Source organism: Oncorhynchus kisutch, linkage group LG3 (genome assembly GCF_002021735.2).
Source record: "Oncorhynchus kisutch isolate 150728-3 linkage group LG3, Okis_V2, whole genome shotgun sequence".
In the NCBI taxonomy this organism is placed as follows: Eukaryota; Metazoa; Chordata; class Actinopteri; order Salmoniformes; family Salmonidae; genus Oncorhynchus; species Oncorhynchus kisutch.
Genome location: NC_034176.2, coordinates 46,436,869 through 46,459,800, shown reverse-complemented (window position 1 = coordinate 46,459,800; position 22,932 = coordinate 46,436,869). Strand labels below are relative to the sequence as shown.

The 22,932-nt window shown below is 40.9% G+C and overlaps 1 protein-coding gene across 5 annotated transcripts in view; it reads left to right on the top strand.

Moving 5' to 3' along the window:
- The window catches only part of apba1a (amyloid beta (A4) precursor protein-binding, family A, member 1a), a 100,089-nt gene that overhangs the window by 28,625 nt on the left and 48,532 nt on the right, over window positions 1-22,932 (top strand). For 3 of the 5 annotated variants that reach the window (XM_031807288.1, XM_031807273.1, XM_031807277.1), the window contains one exon: window positions 9,304-9,444. Coding sequence is in view for 2 of the 5 variants with exons in the window: in XM_031807271.1 (XP_031663131.1) it covers window positions 15,920-15,973 (54 nt within the window). In the remaining 3 variants the exon portion in view is untranslated. Of the gene's footprint in view, window positions 1-9,303; window positions 9,445-11,924; window positions 12,578-15,489; window positions 15,974-22,932 lie in introns of those variants that run through there. The other 2 variants (XM_031807271.1, XM_020465894.2) reach the window with 1 other exon arrangement.

Below are 22,932 nucleotides of genomic sequence, written 5' to 3'. Positions count from 1 at the left end.
GTGTAAATTATTTGTGATCAGTAACTGGGGTTTTACAATGACAGGAGGGTTCACTGTCCATGCTGTCTCCCTGTCAGAGAACAGTGTCTGTATTATGTCTGTCTTTTCTTGCTTTTCCATTGGTCGAGAGGACAGTAGGTGCTGTATTTCCATTGGTGGACAGAGGTTTCTGTGTCTGACTTTCTGGGTGCATCTCAATAGTCGTAAGTCCACACCTCATATCCTTTCCTTGAGATACCTGAGATGAGAGGAGGTGGCCTTGTGAGACTATTGAGATGAAGGAGAGGAGGCCACGTTAGACTATTGAGATGCGTCCAGTGTAAAGATCACTTCCTTCACCTGCCGTCCCAGTGGAAGTCATTACCGAGGCATCTCCATGACAACCCAGCAGCACACCATGACAATCCGGCAGCAGCTTGCTCTGCGTGGGGAGATTCAGCCAAGCATGATCACAACAACTATAACACTCCTGACTACTATAGACAGACAAGATATAGAGGAAATATGTTTATCATTGGTTCTGAAGTGTAGATCCAGGTTTCTATAATTGTACAAGTCAAGAGTTATCGCTACATACTGTATGTATGTATTTATAGTATGTTTTGCTGTTTGTTCTATCTGTGGTTTATATTTATCTTAAACAGCCTTTAAAGAGTGACTGAACTTCCTGATTTGGCCTCGTTTTGAAGCTTCCTATATGAAAGAAATACTATAGTAGACTATAGTTTAAATACGGTAGTATTATTATATTTATATACTATAGTATTCAGTTATGTTTTTGTTGACTTCAATGTAGTACTTCCTGTAATGTTTTTTCTTACATGACTGTAGTATATTATAGTATTCACTGTAGTGTTTTTGTGGACATGACTGTAGTTTACCATAGTATTCACTGTTTGTGTTTTCGCGGACATGACTGCAGTATACTATAGTATTTACAGTAGTGTTTTTGCAGACATGACTGTAGTATATTGTACCAACAGCTAAAATGGCACAACTACCAGACTACGCCTGTTACTGCTTAATGAGGGGAACACCTCAACCAGAACACAAGACAAACAGATTCATGACAGGCCACCAATTGAGTTGGGTCAACTGTTCTGAGTAGGCTTGGGAAATATACTGTATATATCGTATACTGGGGTATTTGTAAATAGCCACAGGATGTTTTTTGCCGTTCAAACTATTTATTTGAATTGTTTCAATAAATTTCAATATTTGTAGCAACTTTTTAAGTAAATACCTACAGTCAACTTGTGCAATACTTTAGGAAATAAAGCAGATCGCGTTCTTCCTATCACCTGTCACATTATTTTACATTATGAAGGTAGTTTCCCAGAACAGTTGAGCCAGTCGCGTTTGTTTGTAAATAGCACGACGGGAGAAAGAGGGAGCAGTTGATTCCAACTGTATATTGACAGGGGTCGCATTTTATATTGAGAGTCTGTGTTTTTTTGCTTCAATAGAATGATCCGGGATATGAACCTATAGTTTCACTTCACATAAAATACATTAGTTCAACACATTCTGCAGAAGTCAAATGCTATTTGGCTGGCAGCCACACGAGTAAATTAGTTTCAATGAAAAAGAAAGGTATTTTTTTGCAAAAACTATGCATGGCCATCATGTTTCTAATATTTATCATAGAAAGAATGTAGCCAGCTACATTTCCCATGTTTTACTGGAGCAAAGTAGGCTGGCTACACTGAGGAAAGTGCAAAAATGTGTCTGATGCTGAGCAAAAATAGCATCTGCGTGTACACATGCTGCTTCAGAGCCAGTATTGTTCTTCCTTCAGACAAGCATGTGTCAAAACTTTTATCATTTGCACAATGTCTCTCGTTCACATTCGCCTGTAAATGTCCAAACTCACCAAAAATATATAATTCGGTTGCTCCTGACCTACATAACTTTAGGAGCTGGATTGCCTGTCTTTGCAATTCGTTTAGTTTTGTTTGTGCTCGTTAGCATATTTAGCTAGCAGACTCCATTCACTATTACTTGTGCTCATTTTGTTAGTACCCTGGTAATGAAATCCAATGGGATACTTTTTTTTGGTGTCTTTTTGCCCTTTTTTGTGCATTTCCTTTGTTTCGCTAACTAGGCCTGCTTTATGGCTATGCTTGCTACTTTTGTTAGCTTCATATTGTTTGTTTGCTTGCTCTGCTATGTCCCCAAGAACACAGTGGCCTCCATCATTCCTAAATGGAAGAAGTTTGGAACCACCAAAACTCTTCCTAGAGCTGGTCGCCCTGCCAAAATGAGCAATCAGGGGAGAAGGGCCTTGGTCAGGGAGGTGAACAAGAACCCGATAGTCACTCTTACAGAGCTCCAGGGTTCCTCTGTGGAGATCGGAGAACCTTTCAAAGGGACAACCATCTCTGCAGCACTCCAGCACTGCAGCACTCCACCACCTTTATGGTAAAGTGGCCAGACAGAAGCCATTCCTCAGTAGAAGGCACATGACAGCCCGCTTGGAGTTTGCCAAAAGGCACCTAAAGGAGTCTCAGACCATGAGAAACAAGATTCTCTGGTCTGATGAAACCAAGATTGAACTCTTTGGCCAGAATTCCTAGCGTCACGTCTGGAGGAAACCTGGCACCATCCCTACGGTGAAGCATGGTGGTGGCAGCATCATGCTGTGGGGAAGTTTTTCAGTGGTAGGAACTGGGAGACTAGCCAGGATCGAGGGAAAGAAATCCTCTAGAAATCCTCTAGAGCGCTCAGGACCTCAGACTAGGGCAAAGTGTAACCTTCCAACAGGACAATGACCCTAAGCACACAGCCAAGACAATGCAGGAGTGGCTTCAGGACAACTCTCTGAATGTCCTTGAGTGGCCCAGCCAGAGCCTGGACTTGGAGAGACCTGAAAATAACTGTGCAACGACGCTCGCCATCCAACCTGACAGAGCTTGATAGGATCTGCAAAGAATGTGAGAAACTCCCAAAATACAGATGTGCCAAGCTTGTAGTGTCATACCCAAGAAAACTTGAGGCTGCTTCAATGAAGTACTGAGTAAAGGGTCTGAATACTTATGTAAATGTGATATTTCAGTTGTTTTTTTTATATACATTTGCAAACATTTCTAAAAACCTGTTTTTGCTTTGTGGCAAAATTGGGAAGAAGTGGAATAATAAAATACGTGTGGGGAATAACAAGTAGTGTTCTTTTTGAATAAGCATATAATTACTCAATATTATTGTCCATTGTTAAGAATGAGAATTGTTCCACTGATCTAAGTAAAGTAAGTAGATCAAATCTTCTGAAAACAAAATTGCATTAATCTGCAACCACACCCTAACCAAATTATTTCTCTATTGTCCCCCCCTCTAGAATCAAACTTACACTTTTGGGTTCACTGTCTGTTAGACAAAATGTTTTTCGTAGTTACAAATTAGGTCACCCTACCAAACTTTCCTGCTAAAACATATTGTAGGTCTGTCTGCTGCCTTTTCGTTATCACAACCTAAATTCCAATCACCAAACAAGGGGACTAATGTAATGTGGATTAAATTGACTTTGGTGCATGCAACCTACTTTTGTTGTAAACAGTGCTGCTCTTTTTACAGTTTTATAAACTCAGCAGAGAACGTTCTCTCTCTATTCAGCTCAAATCTAATCTTGAGTGGTGTTTCTTTAAAAAGTGCATCCAATTCCCTTGATAACCTTACATAACTAGACCAATCATATACTTCAATGTGCCGCAGTTCAGAGGTTCCACTTGTGATGTTAAATTACAGGCTCATATCCTCCGATTTCAACATTGGACTAATTAGAAAAATAAAAGCATACCAGCATACATTTCCAATGTTTGAGATATAAGAAGTGTGGCGTGTGAAGAGGGTCAAATGTGTGTGTTTCATGGCCAGTGCGTGAGAGTTGCCAGCACTGGTATATATACATTGATCAACAAAAAATGTATGTTTCCATGTGACAAAGACAAAACATTTCATGCTTTAAATATCATATTGATGTGCTTATAAAGACCGAATGCTTACACTTACCTAGCAAATAAAAATGTGTGTAGAGTACAACTTCAGCTGTCTAACATGAACTAGAAGGGCATTATATTTGTCTATTTGGCCAAATCTAAGGATTTGGTTTTCTAACCACCCACTGAAATGCACATCTCTCTGGGTGAGGTTCTGTCTTCCAGTCTCCAGTGGGTGATTCCATCTATGTAGTATGTATTACAGGTGCAGCCAGGTGACAGGAGGGTTGGAGTGCATGACACTCCATCATGGATATGACAGAGTTCAATAACCACAGGCAGATGTGAAATACCAGAGGATGCCACTCTTCTCATACCACTCTGTAGCTACTGACCAATCGTTGAATCGCTCAGTAGCCTACAGAGTAATATGGGAAGAGTGCAATTGCTGAACTTATGTAGATATTCTAAACAATGTTTTGATAACTTTCAAATGTCCATGTAGAATAAACCATCCTTCACATACTGTAGAAGCAGTGTTCTGCTAATATAACAATGTGCTAATATTATACCTTCCTGTAGTGTGTCCCATATAAGAACAGAGTTCCCTGGCATGTTCGAAGAATACATAGGGCCCCCCACCCTATTGATAGTACCATTCGATTTAATAATAACAAAAGACAATAACAAGCAATCGATGTCTTTTATCATTTTAATGCTGAGTGCAAGGTCTGTCCCAATTCAGACATCAGTATCAACCTGTCTTTCAGTCAGAGGGCTCTTCTGTCCTCCATCTGTAGAAAATTGAGGATGAGTTGATGAGTGACATGTATTGAACGTGTAATATTACTAAACACTTATGATGTACCGTCTTGTTAGTAATCACCTTTTGTCCTTTCTGAGATGTTTGGCATGTTAGCATAGATCAACTCCAGGTCATGAATGAGCCTGACTTCAGCGCCTGTATCCTACCCAGCTCCTATATTACAGATGGAGGGAGAGAAAGATACAGTCATGGAAGCCAACAGTAAATACACAGTTGAACATAGCCATTCAGAGATCCTGATTCACAGCTAATTCACATGGGACACGTGCCAGCATGGTTGGCTTTACTCACTCGGGCCCAGGAGAAGTCCATTAGCACAGTGGAAGGGGGCACCTCCTTACAACATACAATACAAACATTTTATCTATTTCCCCAGTCAGATTAACTCATGGATACCATTTCTATGTCTGTGTCCAGTATGAAGGACATTAGAGATAAAGGCTCTCATTGTCCTTAAAGGGATACTTCAGGATTTTGGCAATCTCATTGAAAAGTTTTTGATTAAGTCCATCTATGTCAACATTTGTAATTGGCTGATGCAGAACTTGTTACTGGATATAATCACAGTCAGCTGGTGAAGTTAGCATAGGGCTAACGTGTTCCATGTTATCTGATGGAACCCGATAGAATGTAGCCTTCTATCACGTGCAAGTAAATCAACGATTTTAATTGGTTGATGCCCATTTTGAGATGCAAAAACTGTTTCAACTGAAACCTTTTCTAATGTTTGCGCGTATGGTTCCAAAATGTTTTGCCCTATGTCTGAGTCAGTGCTCCAGTCTGAGCAGCTCTGTGTATGGATGTGGCTAAATCACAGCCAAATCAGTGACTATTTCCCTATCCCAGAATCTAGGCCTCTCGATCACAGGATTCACTGGCTATTTAGCTCAGTCTCTGCTATAGTAAACCTCTAGTTCAACCACTCTCCTGTCTGTTCTTCTTACTCCCAATAAGAGGAGACAACTGTTGTCTTCTTGTATGTACACACACAAACCAGAACTGTCCCAATATCTGATGTTTTACTGTTTGTTTTCTGTCGGCCAGAGTCAAGCAGTACCCTGTCACATTATGCCTACAGTAAATTATGCACTGGAAGAGCAGGACAGGGAGAGGAGGCCAAGGTCTTCTAATTGAATTAAATTCAATAAGATTTCATTTATCCAAGAATAGGCAATTCAACTAATTTAAAGTTTTCTTTTCAAGTTCTCTACTCCATCAACTGACTGGTAAAACAAGACAAATGTTGAAGGCCTTATCAGAAATTAGCATTTGTGCTACAGTTTAACTACAGCTAGGCTAACCTTAAGCATGGTCAGAGAGAGCATAGCTAGCCACAGTAGTCATTTACAGTTTATGGCTTTTTTAAATCAACTATTCAACAAAGAATTGTGTCTTTTGACAGGGAGTTATACATGGTTGCGAGAAGATAGGGAAGCGCATTTCTCTAAAATGTTGTGCACAAATTTGTTTACATCCCTGTTAATGAGCGTTTCTCCTTTGCCAAGATAATCCATTTACCTGACATGTGTGGCATATCAAGAAGCTGATTAAACAGCATGATCATTACACAGGTGCACGCAGTAAACAAAATGTGATTGTAGATCCAAATAACCAAACTATAGCCTATCGCCTACTACAATGAGATGCAGCTGTCTTGCCAAACAAATAGGCCCGCTTCAAACATGGAAAACAATGCCACTCATGAGTACAGCAACACGTTGAGATATGGCACAATACACTGGATCAAATTCGACCCACTCAATCAATTAAGCAATGCCTGCCTACCATAACACTGAACACGTTTGTCAAAGTGGAAAATTAGTTCACACATGTAACTGTGGATGCCCCACCCATGAGTCAGTCCTATGTGTTAATTTTGAATATTGTGTGACGTGTATGTGGCATTGTGGGTACTAAACACATTGGCAAGTTCATTGTCTTTTCGGAGAGTATATACCATCATAGACAGAAAAGGTATATGACATTTCTCGCCAGCTGCCCGTCATTAACAAATGTTGACACCAATGTTCCCATAGCACTTCAAACTTGTGTTTCTTTCCACGATGCAGTGCCTTTCAAATGCTCTTTGCGTACTTAGCGAATCGTTTGGTACTATCAATATCATGCTTCCAGTTAGAATACCCAATTTGGGTGAAGCTGGATTAGCATTAGCAGAACTTTCGACATGGGAAACAGTAACCGAGTATTCCAGCCACTATCTTCCTATGAACAAGTTGCTTTTAAATTAAAGTGTTTGGGCAGAAAATCTGCAGCTACAGTAGGATTTTAGGCTAACCTGGGCTGGCTACTCTGTTCCAAGATTGTCAGGAACAGTCAGCGGGGCTGTGGAGCCATTATCCTGGGTGGGTAGGCTCTGCACGCGGAGCTAGCTGGAGCTCAACATCATCACTGCTGGGCTTGGTAGTTTGATGCTGCTCATTGCTCTTTTTCCTCTCTTGGGTTTGTTTGGCGAAGTCAATTTCTGATATAAATCGTGGCATGCAGATTCGAGCTTGCTAAATAGGCTACGGCCAATAACACTAAAGCTTTTTAGAACTAGCTAAGAAGCTAACTTAACTCTTTAGTTGTGAGGCAGAGTTGAGTAAAGCAGCTTCAACTGTAAAAATTTACCCCGCCCATCAAATACTACAGGCGGAGGCGTATCATGTTATCCACTTAGCCTACCACAGGGAAGCTTTTTTCCCAGCTTTTTATGGAAAACCAAAGGAATCATACCGAACCATCCCCAAAATAACCAGGATGTTGTCAGCGCACCATCCAGCCAGATGCTTGACCTCCTCCCTGTAGGCTGACCCATCATTGTCACTGATCAGGCCTACCACCATGGTGTCGTCTGCGAACTTGACGATGGTGTTGGAACCGTGTACAGGAATAGGTGAAGAGGGAGTACAGGAGGGGGCTCAGCACGCAGTCCTGTGGCACACTGGTGTTCAGGGTTGAGGAGGTGAAGTTGTCTAACCTGACAGACTGGGGTCTGTTGGTTAGGAAGTCCAAAGTCCAGTTACAGAGAGAGGGGCAGACCCCTAAGTCATGGAGTTTTGTGACCAGCCTAGAAGGAATGCCCGTATTGAATGCTGAGCTTAAGTCTATGAACAGCATTCTCACATAGGTGTTGGTTTTGTCCAGGTGGGTCAGGGCAGAGTGTAAAGCTGTGGAGATGGCGTCCTCTGTAGACCTGTTCAGTCGGTAGGCAAACTGGTGGGGACCCAGTGTTGGAGGGAGGCAGGACTTAAGGTTTTTGTGGCCGGTAGTCTGTGATGGCTTGGCTTGCCACATGCGTCGAGGGTCGGAGTTATTGTTGAAGTGCTCCTCAATCCGCAGTTTGTGGTCATGTTTAGCCATCTTGATGCCCTTTTACAGGTTGGCCCTGGATGAGCTGTATGCTTCCGCATTGCCGGATCTGAGCTCATGGGCTCTCAAATGTTTGATCACATTTGCATTGATGTCATAGTGATTAGAGGGACAATAGTGTTAGCAGTTAACACGTTTGGTAGGCTACTAATGACCATCAACGGCATCAGAGCTTGGAGAAGCCTAATTACCGTGACTAAACAGTCACGTAGATTTTGACTGCCTTCATGACTCGTGACCGCCGGTGTGGCGGTAATACGGTCACTGCAACAGCCCTAATCATGAAAACACTACTCTGTCCTACCCACTTCCTTAGTTCCTCCCAACCTATAGACATACAGCATGTAGTACATAGTTTATATCAGGCAACAGTTTATGACATCACCTCTTTTTGGATGCAAGAGGAGATGCCATATTTTTGTTATTTATTTTCTTCAGGTGTTATTCAGATATTGTCATAGAGTCACATTGTGCTGCCATTAAGTAATACTCTGCTCTGCTGTCTGTCTAAACTCATCTAAATGATGGAAACTTTTTCAAGGCCAGACTAGATTCAGAACAAAAACATGATTTTGGTATCCGCTCTGTGAAAATCTAGGTTATGGCTCTCTCAGTTGAGTCCCAGACATCTCACATTGCCTTGACAAATTGGGCGAGAGTGTGTGTGTGGTCTGCATTTGTGTGTGCACGTTTGTGTGTGTGTGTGTGTGTGTGTGTGCGGTTGTGTGTGTTTGTGCGCCTGTGTTTGTGTGTGAGAACTCTTGTTCAGATTCACTCTGTTTCATCTGTCACATAGCCACAGAAGTCACATCATAAAGCCAGAGATTTAACAAGAACACAAGGCTGATTTTCCACAGCCTCTCTGCTGCTGCTGCTCTGCCAGGATTATTACAGATAGGACTACTAAGAGACAAACTGGAGCTGTTCTCTCTCTCTCTCTTCTCTCACTCTGCCAATGGGATAAGCTTGTTTCAGCCTTTTGTAGTATGTGTGTGTGAAGGAGGGCAATGTTTTTTTTCGTCCATTTTTCTCTGTTTCTCCATCCACTCCTCTTACATTAGATCCTCATCTGCCTCTCCCTAGCCTTATCTATAATATCTCCACTTCTTTTCTGTGTTGTAGTTTGGAGCTGGTGTGTTCTAACACAGCCATGTATGCCCTTTTCTGTCTAAGGAGCCAGTGACCTACACTGACACGAGCCACAAGGCCACTGGGATCCACGGAACCATAGGGTCCAACCCCAACTCCGGCCCCCTGACCTCTGCTCTGAGAAGCCACCTCACCACCCTCCACACCTATAGATGGTTCTAGAAGGTGAGTGTCTGTCTGCTTCCACACCCCTGGAGATGCTTCCCTTCCTTCCTTTGTTTTTTTCTCTCTTACTGACAACGTATTTTATTTAACTGTTATTTTCGTCTGAGCATGGCTAAATATCTCTTGCACATTCAGGTTGTTCTTCCAATCATGCAGCTTGGTTGGATTTTCTGCCAGATTGCAATAATGATAATGTACCGGTAGACTTTTTGCTTTACCCAGGGAATTTCACCAGCCAGCCCGTTTGGAATTATTGGATAGAAGATAAATGTTTAGCAAGAGATGCTGTAAGTTTTTGTGTGTGTGTGTATGCTTGATAGCCAGCTGGTCATCGTGCTCTAGTGGTTAATTTGTTCAGTGATGCCTCATATTAACCTGGCTGAAGCTGGTACTCTGGTGCTCCCCATTCTCTATCTTATTCCATCTCTCTCTCCCTCCCTCACACTCTCTCTCTAACTCCCTTACACACTCTCTCTCTCTCCTTCCCTCACACTCTCTCTCTCTCCCTCCTTCACACACTCTCTCTTTCTCTCCCTCATACTCTCTCTCTCTCTCTCTAACACTTTCTCTCGCTCCCTCACACCCCCACTGTCTCTCTCGCTCCCTCACACTCCCTGTCTCTCTCGCTCCCTCACACTCCCTTTCTCCCTCGCTCCCTCACACTCCCTCTGTCTCTCTTTCTGCCCCCTGTCTCTCTCTTTCTGCCCCCCCCCCCTCTCTCTCTCTCTCTGCCTAGTGTGTTCCCTTTCAACAACAAAAAATGAAAAACATTGTGTGGTTGTCAGACGTGTGAACAAATTACATTTTTCATACTATTATTTTCACCACTTCAGCTTAGTTTGGTAACCATCCAGGGACCAACCAGGAACGACCATGCTTAGCTTCAGAAGTAAACCAGCACTGTGATGCAGGGTGCTATGTTGCTGGAATGAATGTACCAAAAATTCCAACTAGAAAAAAAGCAGCGAAAGGCCAGGGTAAAAACCAACAATATGTCAGTCAAATTACAGGAAAGAGGAAGGTGTTTTATTTAATCACGTTGTCCATTTACAGTTAATAGTATTTCCTTGCAATATTTTATTTTGTTACCAGTACTTTTGGGTTTATGTTTTGCTTTCAAGATCATTCTTTGTGTTTGCAATACTAAAAATGTTGTTCTCGACTTCGGAAGTTTTGCTTAATATTAATGGCACAAACGTAACTCACTCACTAGAGGATTTCACCATATACAATAATAACACTGTACCTCTATTAAAGGTGTTTAAAGGTGCAATCCTTAATTGAATAGTTTCTGTAAAAAGCTGAGACTATGCTATGTATGGAAGGACTGACCATCCATTATATGAAAATGATCAATTTAACCATGTTTTTAGGCTATACAGTGTTTGTTTACATTTACTTTGTTTACAAGCATTCAAGAAAATGTGGAATTTTCTTGTGAAAGTGGGATTTTCACATGTGGAGTTTTCTTACATGTGAACCTGTAAATGTGTTTTTTTTTCACATGTGAAACAGCAAATGTGATTTTCACATGTGAATTCTTTTCACGTGAAACGTGAGTATACGATTATATGAATGATTTTATCATGTGAAACCACAAATTTTATTTGTTTTGTAATGCTTGGCTGTCACATCTACAGTGGTTACACGTACTAGAGAGGGACTAGGCTCAGAGTTAATGAATCGTTAAATGACTGGCCAAGGGATCAAATAAAACACACTGATAGACTCATGCGCTCGCACACACACACACACACGCGCACACACACACACACACACACACACACACACACACACACACACACACACACACACACACACACACACACACACACACACACACACACACACACACACACACACACACACACCACTGTATGGCCAATACTTGTCCACTCTTGGCTCTTGTTCAGAGTGTTCATGCATACAGTGGCAAGAAAAAGTATGTGAACCCTTTGGAATTACCTGGATTTCTGCATAAATTTGTCCTAAAATTTTATCTGATCTTCATCTTGGTCACAACAATAGACAAACACAGTCTGCTTACACTAATAACACACAAACAATTATACGTTTTCATGTCTTTATTGAACACACTGCGTAAACATTCACAGTGCAGTGTGGGAAAAGTATGTGAACCCGTTGACTTAATAACTGGTTGACCTTCCTTTTTGCAACAATATCATCAACCAAATTGAATTCTGGACCATTCCTCTTTACAAAACTGTTTCAGTTCAGCAATATTCTTGGGTTGTCTGGTGTGAACCACTCTCTTGAGGTCATGCCACAGCATCTCAATCGGGTTGAGGTCAGGACTGGGCCACTCAAGAAGGTGTATTTTCTTCTGTTGAAGCCATTCTGTTTTTGATTTACTTCTGTGTTTTGGGTCGTTGTCCTGTTGCATCACCCAACTTCTGTTGAGCTTCAATTGGCGGATAGATTGCCTTACATTCTCCTGCAAAATGTACTGATAAACTTGGGAATTAATTTTCCCGTCTATGCGAACTTCAGACTTGCAGCAATGTTTTTTTTGGACAGCAGTGGCTGTCGTAGACTCGTCAACAGAGATGTTAGTATGTTCCAGAGATACATAAACTTTCTTGTGCTTTAATATCAAACTTGTATGTCATCTGTAAATACGAATACAATTGTTAAATTAAGAGCCTAGTTGGTTTAGCCACAGAGAAAGACAGCAACCTTCCCGCTAGCCATGATTGGCAGAGATAATGAGTGGGCTGGACATGCTGAGAGATTAGTTTGGATTGGTCTGCGGTGTTGCATCTTGTGTCTATAAAATGAGCTGCTCGTAATGCATAGATAATCCTTTCTACTGCATTTTTTTTGAAAGATATAACGATGGAGAACTGCAAATATGTTGCTACTGCTCTCAATAACATTGCTGCCCTGAATTTATCAGGCGCTATCGACAAAGGTCAGTGGGAAAAAGTTGTGATGGACTACTTTCTGGACGACGATCGTGCCATGCTGACTCTCTCTCACTCTGAAAATAACACATTTTGAAATCAGTGGACCACAACGGGCCAAACAAGCTGTGCAAACTAAACGGAAACAACACAGGATGTCTTATAAAATGGGTTGCAGTCTGCCGTGAAGCTTGCATCCATGTATACAGGTAAGAATCTAGCTACAGATTCAGATATTATACATTTCTAATTTTGTCAAAGTTGTTTTCATTGCAAGCTAAATGTTGCTGTTAGCTAGCCAGCTGGAGTTCCATGGCTGGCATGCTAACTAACATTAAACCTAGCGTTATTTGGTTAACTTTAGCTTGACAATCAGTTTGTATTGCTAGTAACATTACTCTATAATTGAACTCGATAGCTAACGTTAACGTGACATGTCTTAACAAAAGACCCAAAGTTAAAGCTTGCTGTTAGCTAGCTAACATTAGCTGAGGGTAGGTGGCTGGCTTGCTAGCTAACATTTGTATTTGTATTTATTATGGATCCCCATTAGCTACTCTTCCTGGGGTTCAGCAAAATTAAGGCAGTTTATACAATTTTAAAAACATTCCAATACATTCACAGATGTCACAATACACTGTGTGCCCTCAGGCCCCTACTCCACCACTACCACGTATTTACAGTACTAAATCCATGTGTATGTATAGTCCGTATGTTATCATTTGTGTGTGTGTGTGTGTGTATGCACGTGTCTGTGCCAATGTTTGTGTTGCTTCACAGTCTCTGCTGTTCCATAAGGTGTTTTTTTAATCAGTTTTTTAAATCTAATTTTACTGCTTGCATCAGTTACTTGATGTGGAATAGAGCTCCATGTAGTCATGGCTATATGTAGTACTGTCTGCCTCCCGTAGTCTGTGAAGAGACCTCTTGTGGCATGTCTTGTGGGGTATGCATGGGTGTCCGAGCTGTGGGCCAGTAGTTTAGACAGACAGCTCGGTGCATTCAACATGTCAATACCTCTCATAAATAAAAGTTGCAATGAAGTCAATCTCTCCACTTTCAGCCAGGAGAGATTGATATACATATTATTAATATTAGCTCTCTGTGTATATCCAAGGGCCAGCCGTGCTGCCCTGTTCTGAGCCAATTGCAATTTTCCTAAGAGCTTTTTTGTGGTACCTCACCACATTACTGAACAGTCAAGGTGCGACAAAGCTAGGGCCTGTAGAACCTGCCTTGTTGATAGTGTTGTTCAGAAGGCAGAGCATCGCTTTTTTATAGACAGACTTCTCCTCATCTTAGCTACTACTGCATCAATATGTTTTGACCATGACAGTTTACGATCTAGGGTTACTCCAAGCATTTTAGTCATCTCAACTTGCTCAATTTCCACATGATTTATTACAAGATGTAGTTGAGGTTTAGGGTTTAGACGAATGACGAACTCGGACGACGCTGGGCCAATTGTGCACCACCCTATGGGACTCCCAATCATGTCCGGTTGTGATACAGTCAGTATTTGAACCAGGTTGTCTGTAGTGACGCCTCTAGCACTGAGATACAGTGTCTTAGACCAGTGTTAAGTCATCGGCATACATAGGCACTCTGTCTTTACTCAAAATCAGTGGCATGTCATTAGTAAAAATGTAGAAAAGCAAGGGGCCTAAAAAGCTACCCTGGGGAATTCCTGATTCTAACTGGATTATATTTGAGAGGCTTCCATTAATGAACACCCTCTGTGTTCTGTTAGACAAGTAACTTTTTATCCACATAATAGCAGGAAGTGAAAAGCCATAACACATATGTTTTTCCAGTATCAGGCTATGACCGTTAATACAGTATCAAAAGCTGCACTGAAGTCTAACAAGACAGCCCCCACAATAATTTTATCATCAATTTATCTCAGCCAATCATCAGTCATTTGTGTAAGTGCTGTGCTTGTTGAGTGTCCTTCCCTATAAAGCATGCTTAAATTCTGTTGTCAATTTGTTTACTGTGAAATAGCATTGTATTTTGTCAAACACCATTTTTTCCAGAGGTGTACTAAGGGTTGGTAACAGGCTGATTGGTCGGATATTTGAGCCAGTAAAGAGGGCTTCACTATTCTTTGGTAGCGGAATTACTTTAGCTTCCCTCCATGCCTGAGGGCACACGCTCGCTAGGAGGCTTAAATTGAAGAGGAGTGGCAATATCGTCTGCTATTATCCTCAGTCATTTTCCATCCAGATTGTCAGACCCCGGTGGCTTGTCTGTGATAACATGCGTCTTGGTGAGAGGTGTAGGAGTCAGGCGCAGGAGAGCAGGGATGTCTGAGAAGCGTGTTTAATAATATAGTCCACCAATACAAAACGGCACAGACAAAAATCCCAAAACTATGCTCTCGAATACTCAGAAACTCGTGCAAACGCACAGAGGAACAAACACAGTTCCGACACTTTACATACACGTGCGTAATAGCGAAAAAACAACAAACATCGAATACAATCGAGTGCAATACACACAAGTCTAATCCTGCACGAATTACGGCAGGTAACAGGTGCCCTATATATCCACAGAAATCAGAGCAATTGAAAACCAGGTGTGAAAAGGAACACAGACAAAACAACCAGAAAAAGAAAAAGGGATCGGTCGCGGCTAGTAGACCGGCAACGCCGAGCGCCGAGGGCCGCCCGAACAGGGAGAGGAGTTACCTTCGGTAGAAGTCGTGACATTTTTTCACCTCTTCCACACTGACTTTACAGAATTCTAAAGTACAATTATTGTCTTTCATAATTTGGTCCTATATACATGAATGTGTAGTGTCAGTGTTTGTTACTGGCATGTCATCCCTAAATGTGCATATGTGTGTGGCATGAAGTGTGTGTAACGTGAGTGATGTTTTCTCAGAATGCCATTTCGCATTGGTAGTTATAGTCTAGTGTTAGCTAGCTAACTAGCTAACATAGAACCCTATTGGTTAACTTTAGCCATCTATGACAATCGGTTTGTATTGCTAGTTAAAGCTTGCTGTTAGCTAGCCAGCTGATGTTAGCTTCAGTAGTAGTGATGTTATCTCAGAATGCCATTTAGCATCTATTGTATAATAATGCTAAAATATTTGTATCTGGAATTTGTCTTTCAGCATAAATCAGTAGAACACGGCTGACTCTAATCCACCAGTCATACAGTCATCAAAAAGAGAGCTGGCCCAAGCAAGCAAAGGCTGCAGTGCAGTCATCAATTATTTGCACCATTTCTTCACCAACTATGGAGTTGGGAAAACATGTGTGGACCAGAATTGTGATAATTGCAGTGGCGAAGACAAGAACAAGTTTGTGCTCTGGTATTATGCCTGGTAGACCATGCACAAGCTCCACCACAATCTGGACCTGATCACAAGCAACACCAAGTTGGTGCTTCGGCCTCTTCAAGCAGAGCTTCAGAAAGACGAGACTGAAAACTTTGTCTGAGATTGCTGGTGTTGGACTGGACGATGGACTGGACGACAACATCCCACAGCTGGTTGGACTGGACGATGGTACGGTGCTGGTGGAAAGCTATGGCTGGCAACAATGTGGCTGGTACTTCAGGCCGCTGCCACAGATCAAGCAGTACCAGAACTTCAGGTAAAGAATTATTGTATGAGGTTATTCTTATCTAAACTTGGGAGGTGAATGAGTGTTGTTATGTCTTCAGATTTTTTGTTGTTATTCCCTGTTTTACAGCTTCGATGCTCTGAAGCCTGGCTTTGTCGCCAAGGAGCGTTCAGATTGATGGTACCAGGTTTCAACTGCTGTGCAACACTGACATCCTTCCTCCCATAGATGGTCTACCTGTAAAAGCAGCACCTGGACTGGATACAGCTAGACAAACTATATTTTTGAGAAGATCAGGGGGTTTTGCGACGAATAGGCTATGGACATCACAAAGTCAAGGGCAGGACAGAAACAGGCTCTCCGACTATACAGTTGAAGTCGGAAGTTTACATACACCTTAGCCAAATACATTTAAATTCAGTTTCACAATACGTGACATTTAATCCTAGTAAAATTTCCCTGTCTTAGGTCAAGTTGTAGGCCTCCTTGCTCGCACACACTTTTTCAGTTCTGCCCACAAATTTTTTATAGGATGAGGTCAGGGCTTTGTGATGGCAACTCCAAAACCTTGACCTTGTTGTCCTTAAGCCATTTTCCACAACTTTGGAAGTATGTTTGGGGTCATTGTCCATTTGGAAGACCCATTTGTGACCAAGTTTAACTTCCTGACTGATGTCTTGAGATTTTGCTTCAAGATATCCACATAATTTTCCTTCTCATGATGCCATCTGTTATGTGAAGTGCCCTTCTGCAGCAAGGCACCCCCACAACATGATGCTGCCACCCCCATGCTTCACGGTTGGGGTGATGTTCTTCAGCTTGCAAGCATCCCCCTTTTTCCTCCAAACATATCGATGGTCATTATGGCGAAACAGTTCTATTTTTGTTTCACCAGACCAGAGGACATTTCTCCAAAAAGTACGATCTTTGTCCCCATGTGCAGTTGCAAACCGTAGTCTATCTTTTTTTATGGCGGTTTCAGAACAGTGGCTTCTTCCTTGCTGAACGGCCTTTCAGGTTATGTCCATGTAGGACTAATTTTACTGTGGATATAGATACTTTTGTACCTGTTTCCTCCAGCATCTTCAGAAGGTCCTTTGTTGTTGTTCTGAGATTGATTTGCACTTTTCACACCAAAGTAGGTTCATCTCTCAGCGACAGAACGCGTCTCCTTCCTGAGCGTTATGACGACTGCGTGGTCCCATGGTGTTTATACTTGCATACTATTGTTTGTACAGATGAACGTGGTACCTTCATGCTTTTGGAAATTGCTCCCAAGGATGAACCAGACTTGTGGAGGTCTACAATTGTTTTTCTGAGGTCTTGGCTGATTTCTTTTGATTTTCCCATGATGTCAATCAAAGAGGCACTGAGTTTGAAGGTAGGCCTTGAAATACATCCACAGGTTTATTTTGTATTTTTTTATTTCACCTTTATTTAATCAGGTAGGCTAGTTGAGATTAACAAGCATGCAGTCAATAACACAATAGAAAAAAAAGAAAGTCTATACAGTGTGTGCAAAGTCCGTGAGGAGGTAAAAGCAAGAAATAGGCCAAAGTAGCGGAGTAATTACAATTTAGAAAATTAACACTAGAGTGATAGATGAGCAGATGATGATGTGCATGTAGAAATACTGGTGTGCAAAAGAGCAGGAAGTAAATAAAAACAATATGGGGATGAGGTAGGTCGATTGGGTGGGCTATTTACAGATGGGCTATGTACAGCTGCAGCGATCGGTTAGCTGCTCAGATAGCTGATGTTTAAAGTTAGTGAGGGAAATATAAGTCTCCAGCTTCAACGATTTTTGTAATTCGTTCCAGTCAGTGGCAGCAGAGAACTGGAAGGAAAGGCGGCCAAAGTAGATGTTGGCTTTGGGGATGACCAGTGAGATATACCTGCTGGAGTGCGTGCTACAGGTGGGTGTTGTTATCGTGACCAGTGATCTGAGATAAGGCAGAGCTTTACCTAGCATAGATGACCTGGAGCCAGTGGGTCTGGCGATGAATATGTAGCGAGGGCCAGCCGACTAGAGCATACAGGTCGCAGTGGTGGGTGGTATAAGGGGCTTTAGTGACAAAACGGATGGCACTGTGATAGACTGCATCCAGTTTGCTGAGTAGAGTATTAGAAGCTATTTCGTAAATGACATCGTCGAAGTTGAGGTTCAGTAGGATAGTCAGTTTTACGAGGGTATATTTGGCGGCGTGAGTGAAGTAGGCTTTGTTGCGAAAAAGGAAGCCGATTCTAGATTTAATTTTGGATTGGAGATGTTTAATGTGAGTCTGGAAGGAGAGTTTACAGTCTAGCCAGACACCTAGGTAGTCCACATATTCTAAGTCAGAACCGTCCATAGTAGTGATGCTAGTCGGGCGGGTGGGTGCGGGCAGTGAACGATTGAAAAGCATGCATTTGGTTTTACTAGCATTTAAGAGCAGTTGGAGGCCACGGAAGGAGTGTTGTATGGCATTGAAGTTCGTTTGGAGGTACACCTCCAATTGACTCAAATTATGTCAATTAGCCTATCAGAAGCTTCTAAAGCCATGACATAATTTTCTGATATTTTCCAAGCTGTTTAAAGGCACAGTCAACTTAGTCTATGTGAACCTCTGACCCACTGGAATTGTGATACAGTAAATTATAAGTGAAATTATCTGCCTGTAAACAATTGTTGGAAAAATTACTTGTGTCATGCACAAAGTAGATGTCCTAACCGACTTGCCAAAACTATAGTTTGTTAACAAGAAATGTGTGCAGTGGTTGAAAAACGAGTTTTAATGCGTGGTTTGGACGGACCAGTCATCAGCACTATCTGCAGTGCCTCTATTCACAATACGTTGCTGCTACAATTTTCTTTGTCCTGCTGCTCAGCCACTTTACCTCTGATTGTATGCATATGACTATCACTGATATCGTTATTGATATTGTTCTTGTACATACTGTATATTATTTTATTTATATTGACACCATCTATTTCTGATATTGCTACTTTGCAAGTAACCATTTGGCTGTACCGTTTACACCTTAGCAAAATATTGATATATAAAATTAATATTGATATAAGTGGTCATAACATGATTTTGTGACATACCACAACATTATCATGCGACTGTATCAAGTGTCCACCACAAATATATGGCGCTTGTACTGTACATGTGCAACTCACTCACGTTTCAACTCAGGTTGCATGGCCTTAACTTATGTATGTGTAACAGTATATAAAGTGTGCTAACAGTATATAAAGTGTGCTAATGTACTGGTGTGAAGGCATTTGGGCAGTGGTGTAAAGTACTGAAGTAAAAATACTATAAAGTATTACTTAAGTAGTTTTTTGTGGTATCTGTACATTTCTTTACAATTTATATTTTTGGCAACTTTTACTTCACTACATTTGTAAAGAAAATAATGTACTTTTTACCCCATACATTTTCCTTGACACCCTAAAGTACTCATTACATTTTGACAGGAAAATTGTCCAATTCTCACACATTTATCAAGAGAACATCCCTGGTCATCCCTACTGCCTCTGATATGGCAGACTCACTAAACACAAATACTTTGTTTGTAAATTATGTCAGTGTTGGAGTGTGCCCCTGGCTATCCGTCAATAAAACAAGACATTTTTGCCATCTGGTTTGCTTAATATAAGTAATTTTAAATGGTTTATATTTTTACTTTTACTTTTGATACTTAAGTACATTGTTCCCCTGGCTATGCGCCAATATATACACTACCGTTCAAAAGTTTGGGGTCACTTAGAAATGTCCTTGTTTTTGAAAGAAAATCACATTTTTTGTCTATTTAAATTGATCAGGAAATTCTAGCGGCCATGACTGAATTAAACCTGAGTTGGTTTTGGGGTGTGGGTTGATGAGTTCGCAGGTGGGAAGAGTTAGACAAAATATTTAGCCAATTAGCTTCAGCCGGCTGGTGTCTGACCGTGACAAAATTGGTTTGACTTTGGATAACCTATCTCCGGGGCTAATTGGGGGCTGTCAACAAATTGCACAATGTAAATGAGAACATATTAATTTCTACAATTTATAGGTGATTTGAGGTTTTTAAGTCATTGAAATTTGGAGCTATTAGAATTTTTATATATTGACCAATTTACAGATGTTTCCTAACTAGCCCCATAGGGATATCCAAAGTCAAATAAAACTTACCACAGACATTACAATAGGTTCGCTTGCAGCTGCACTCCATGATTACTTGTGTCCTGCCAGCTGTGGGCATGTGGGCAGGATTGAAACAAACCCAACCTTCATTTCCATTGTAATGCAGTCAGGACCAAAAGTTTAATGAGACTGACTTCATGACCAAAATTATCCTCTTTACACTTTGTAGTCAATTCTGACAGTATAATAAATGTTTCTGACTGATATCAATGCCACATAGTCTGTTTTCTAAATGAGAAGTAGTTTTTTAGGGGCTGTTGCTCTTTAAATGGTCTATTCGTCAGAGTGCCTTAATTTGAAAATATACTGCACATCCTAAAACATACTCACATATGCCGACCAGCATACTTCATTTAGCTTGTTCAAGTATCCATCCCCATCTCCAAAGACCGCCTCTCATCCGGTTACCAAAGATGTGCTTCTCCAATGAGTGGCCAAGCCCTCGTTACACCTACAACTTATTTATCAACAACCAGCCCTTTTGTATCATTGCCAGCTATTGCGCTCATATTTTCGGCTGTGAAAATAGCTGAAATATTTCTGACAAACCCCCATTGCTTAGATTTACCATTGCGTTAGGTTTGTTAAACTTGAGCCCAGGATCAGTTTGGCCTTTTTAGACCACACAATAAATAACATTACATGGACCCTAGCACTCCAACTCTGAGATGCTTGATATATACAACCCCTGATCTCTGATTTGATGTGCAGATAGGAAAGAGGGCCATTATGCACCAGTCCATCTCAAGAGGAGGAGACGTACTGTATGTCTGTTCTGTGGGAAGAAATAAAGAATGGATGTTTTGAAATATTGATTCTCAATCTCTCTTGCCTCCGCAGGCCACGGCAGTCAATTTGTTTTTGCAATGCATGCTGGGAATCACCCTGGGAGGAGAAGGCGGAGGGTCTGAGTCACTGGAGCCTGGCGTTATAGAAAATAAATAACCATGAAAAATGTATCAAAATAATGTCATTTTTCATGTTTTATTCACTGAATTTCATATCAGAGATGTGTGCAGTAGACTCGTTTAGAGTTGTAGTTTATTTAATCGGTATACACAGCTTGGATTTGAGACCCCTGCAGCTGTACACATCTTTTCATCTTTAACTAATGAAATGGTGCACATTTGAACTTTTATAAGAGTTGATGGTGTGTGTGTGTGCGTGTGTGTGCCTGCAACTTTCCTGTCTGAGTGTGTTTGTGGGGGTTGGATCTTGGATGTCTTGAAGGCCTCTCTTTCTTCAAAATAAATGCCTGTTACTAATAGTACATTTGAGTATATTTCCTACTTTTATATGTTTCTACTTTACAGACATACACTTTCATTATGTACTTCTCAAAACCTGTATTAGACAAACCAGTTTACATGTTAAATGTATAGCTACAGTAGCTTTACCCAACTTTTATGTGATCATCAATTAAGAGCAGTTGGTTTAAGTGATAGTAAAAATGTATTTTAACTAAAGAGAAGAGAATAATATCAAAAGTAATGTGAGCATCGCATCGTGAAAGGCAATTACTTTATATAAGCATGTATTGCAAAGTGAAAGATGTATTTCTAGATGAAAGCCTGACTAAGTTATTAAGAGATAAAATAAAGTTGTGTGTTGTACTTTGTCAATTGAAAATGTGCTTAGAGTTTTGAAACTGCCTTTTTGACTAGCTGTTTTGAGTGTTTCAATTTTGTGATAATTGCACACAAAAAAACAATAATAATAATAATTAAACAAAACTGTAGTTTACTTGAGAATAGTCAAATATGGATGTGTGTTTGCCCATGGCACCTCTGTAACTCCCTCAGACAGAACCAACCCAGCACTGTGACAAGTACAGAGTATATATCCTTATACTGTGTCTCTGGAGGCTAGCACCATCTTATACTGCGTGAGAAAAGCTGAATGAAAAAGATGTAAGGCAGATTAACGCAGCCTTCACTTGCGGTTCTCACCAAAGTTGAAATAATTAGTAGAGAGCAGAGGGAATAATCATCTCTAACTCGCAGAGTAAAATAAACCCTACGTCGTGCTGCGTGGCTTCAGAAAAGGAGGAAACCAATTTTCTCCTGCTTCTGTTCGACTTTTGCGCATTCGTCATTCTTCTCTGACTGAGATTCAGATTTTTTAATTTGAGCTTTCCTGGCTAATCCGTTAGCAAGAGGATTTAACCAACAAAGACAACCATGGAATTAACAGGCTTTTTTGGCTTTTAATATATTTTTGAGTTAAAATAACACTTATCCCTAGCTTTGTTGCCTGTACCTGGAATCATGTCACTACATTTAAAATATGCTAATTTATTCTAGGCTTGTATGCTTTCTCTCTGCCTCACAGAATAGTGCTAGGCCTATGTAATTGATATAGTCTACAATCACAGATAATATGACCTCCAGACCAGAAATCAATGTTTATCTTCTCTGTGTATTGACTAGTGGCTATAAAGATGGCATAACCAGTATGTTAATGGTATTAAACACGGTCAATGCAGCGATCGTTGTGTTTTGGGCAGAATGTCCTTGACCTAATGTTTAATTGTCGTAGTATTCTTTGTGTTCCTAGGGAATGTAATTAGTTCAGTAATAGGTGTGTGTGTGTGTTCAGTAATTGATGCAGACTCTGTATGTTCTTGTGTGCATGTAATTGTGTATGTGTGTGGGTGGAAAATTTACTTGATTGATATACAGTACAGTTTGCGTGTGCATCTGTGTGTTTGTATGTCTATATGTGTAGGGAAGAACTACATATCTATGAGTGCATCATGGCTGAGTGATTGATTTTGGTGTGTGCGTGTATGTGTGTGTGAGTGATTGATGTTGT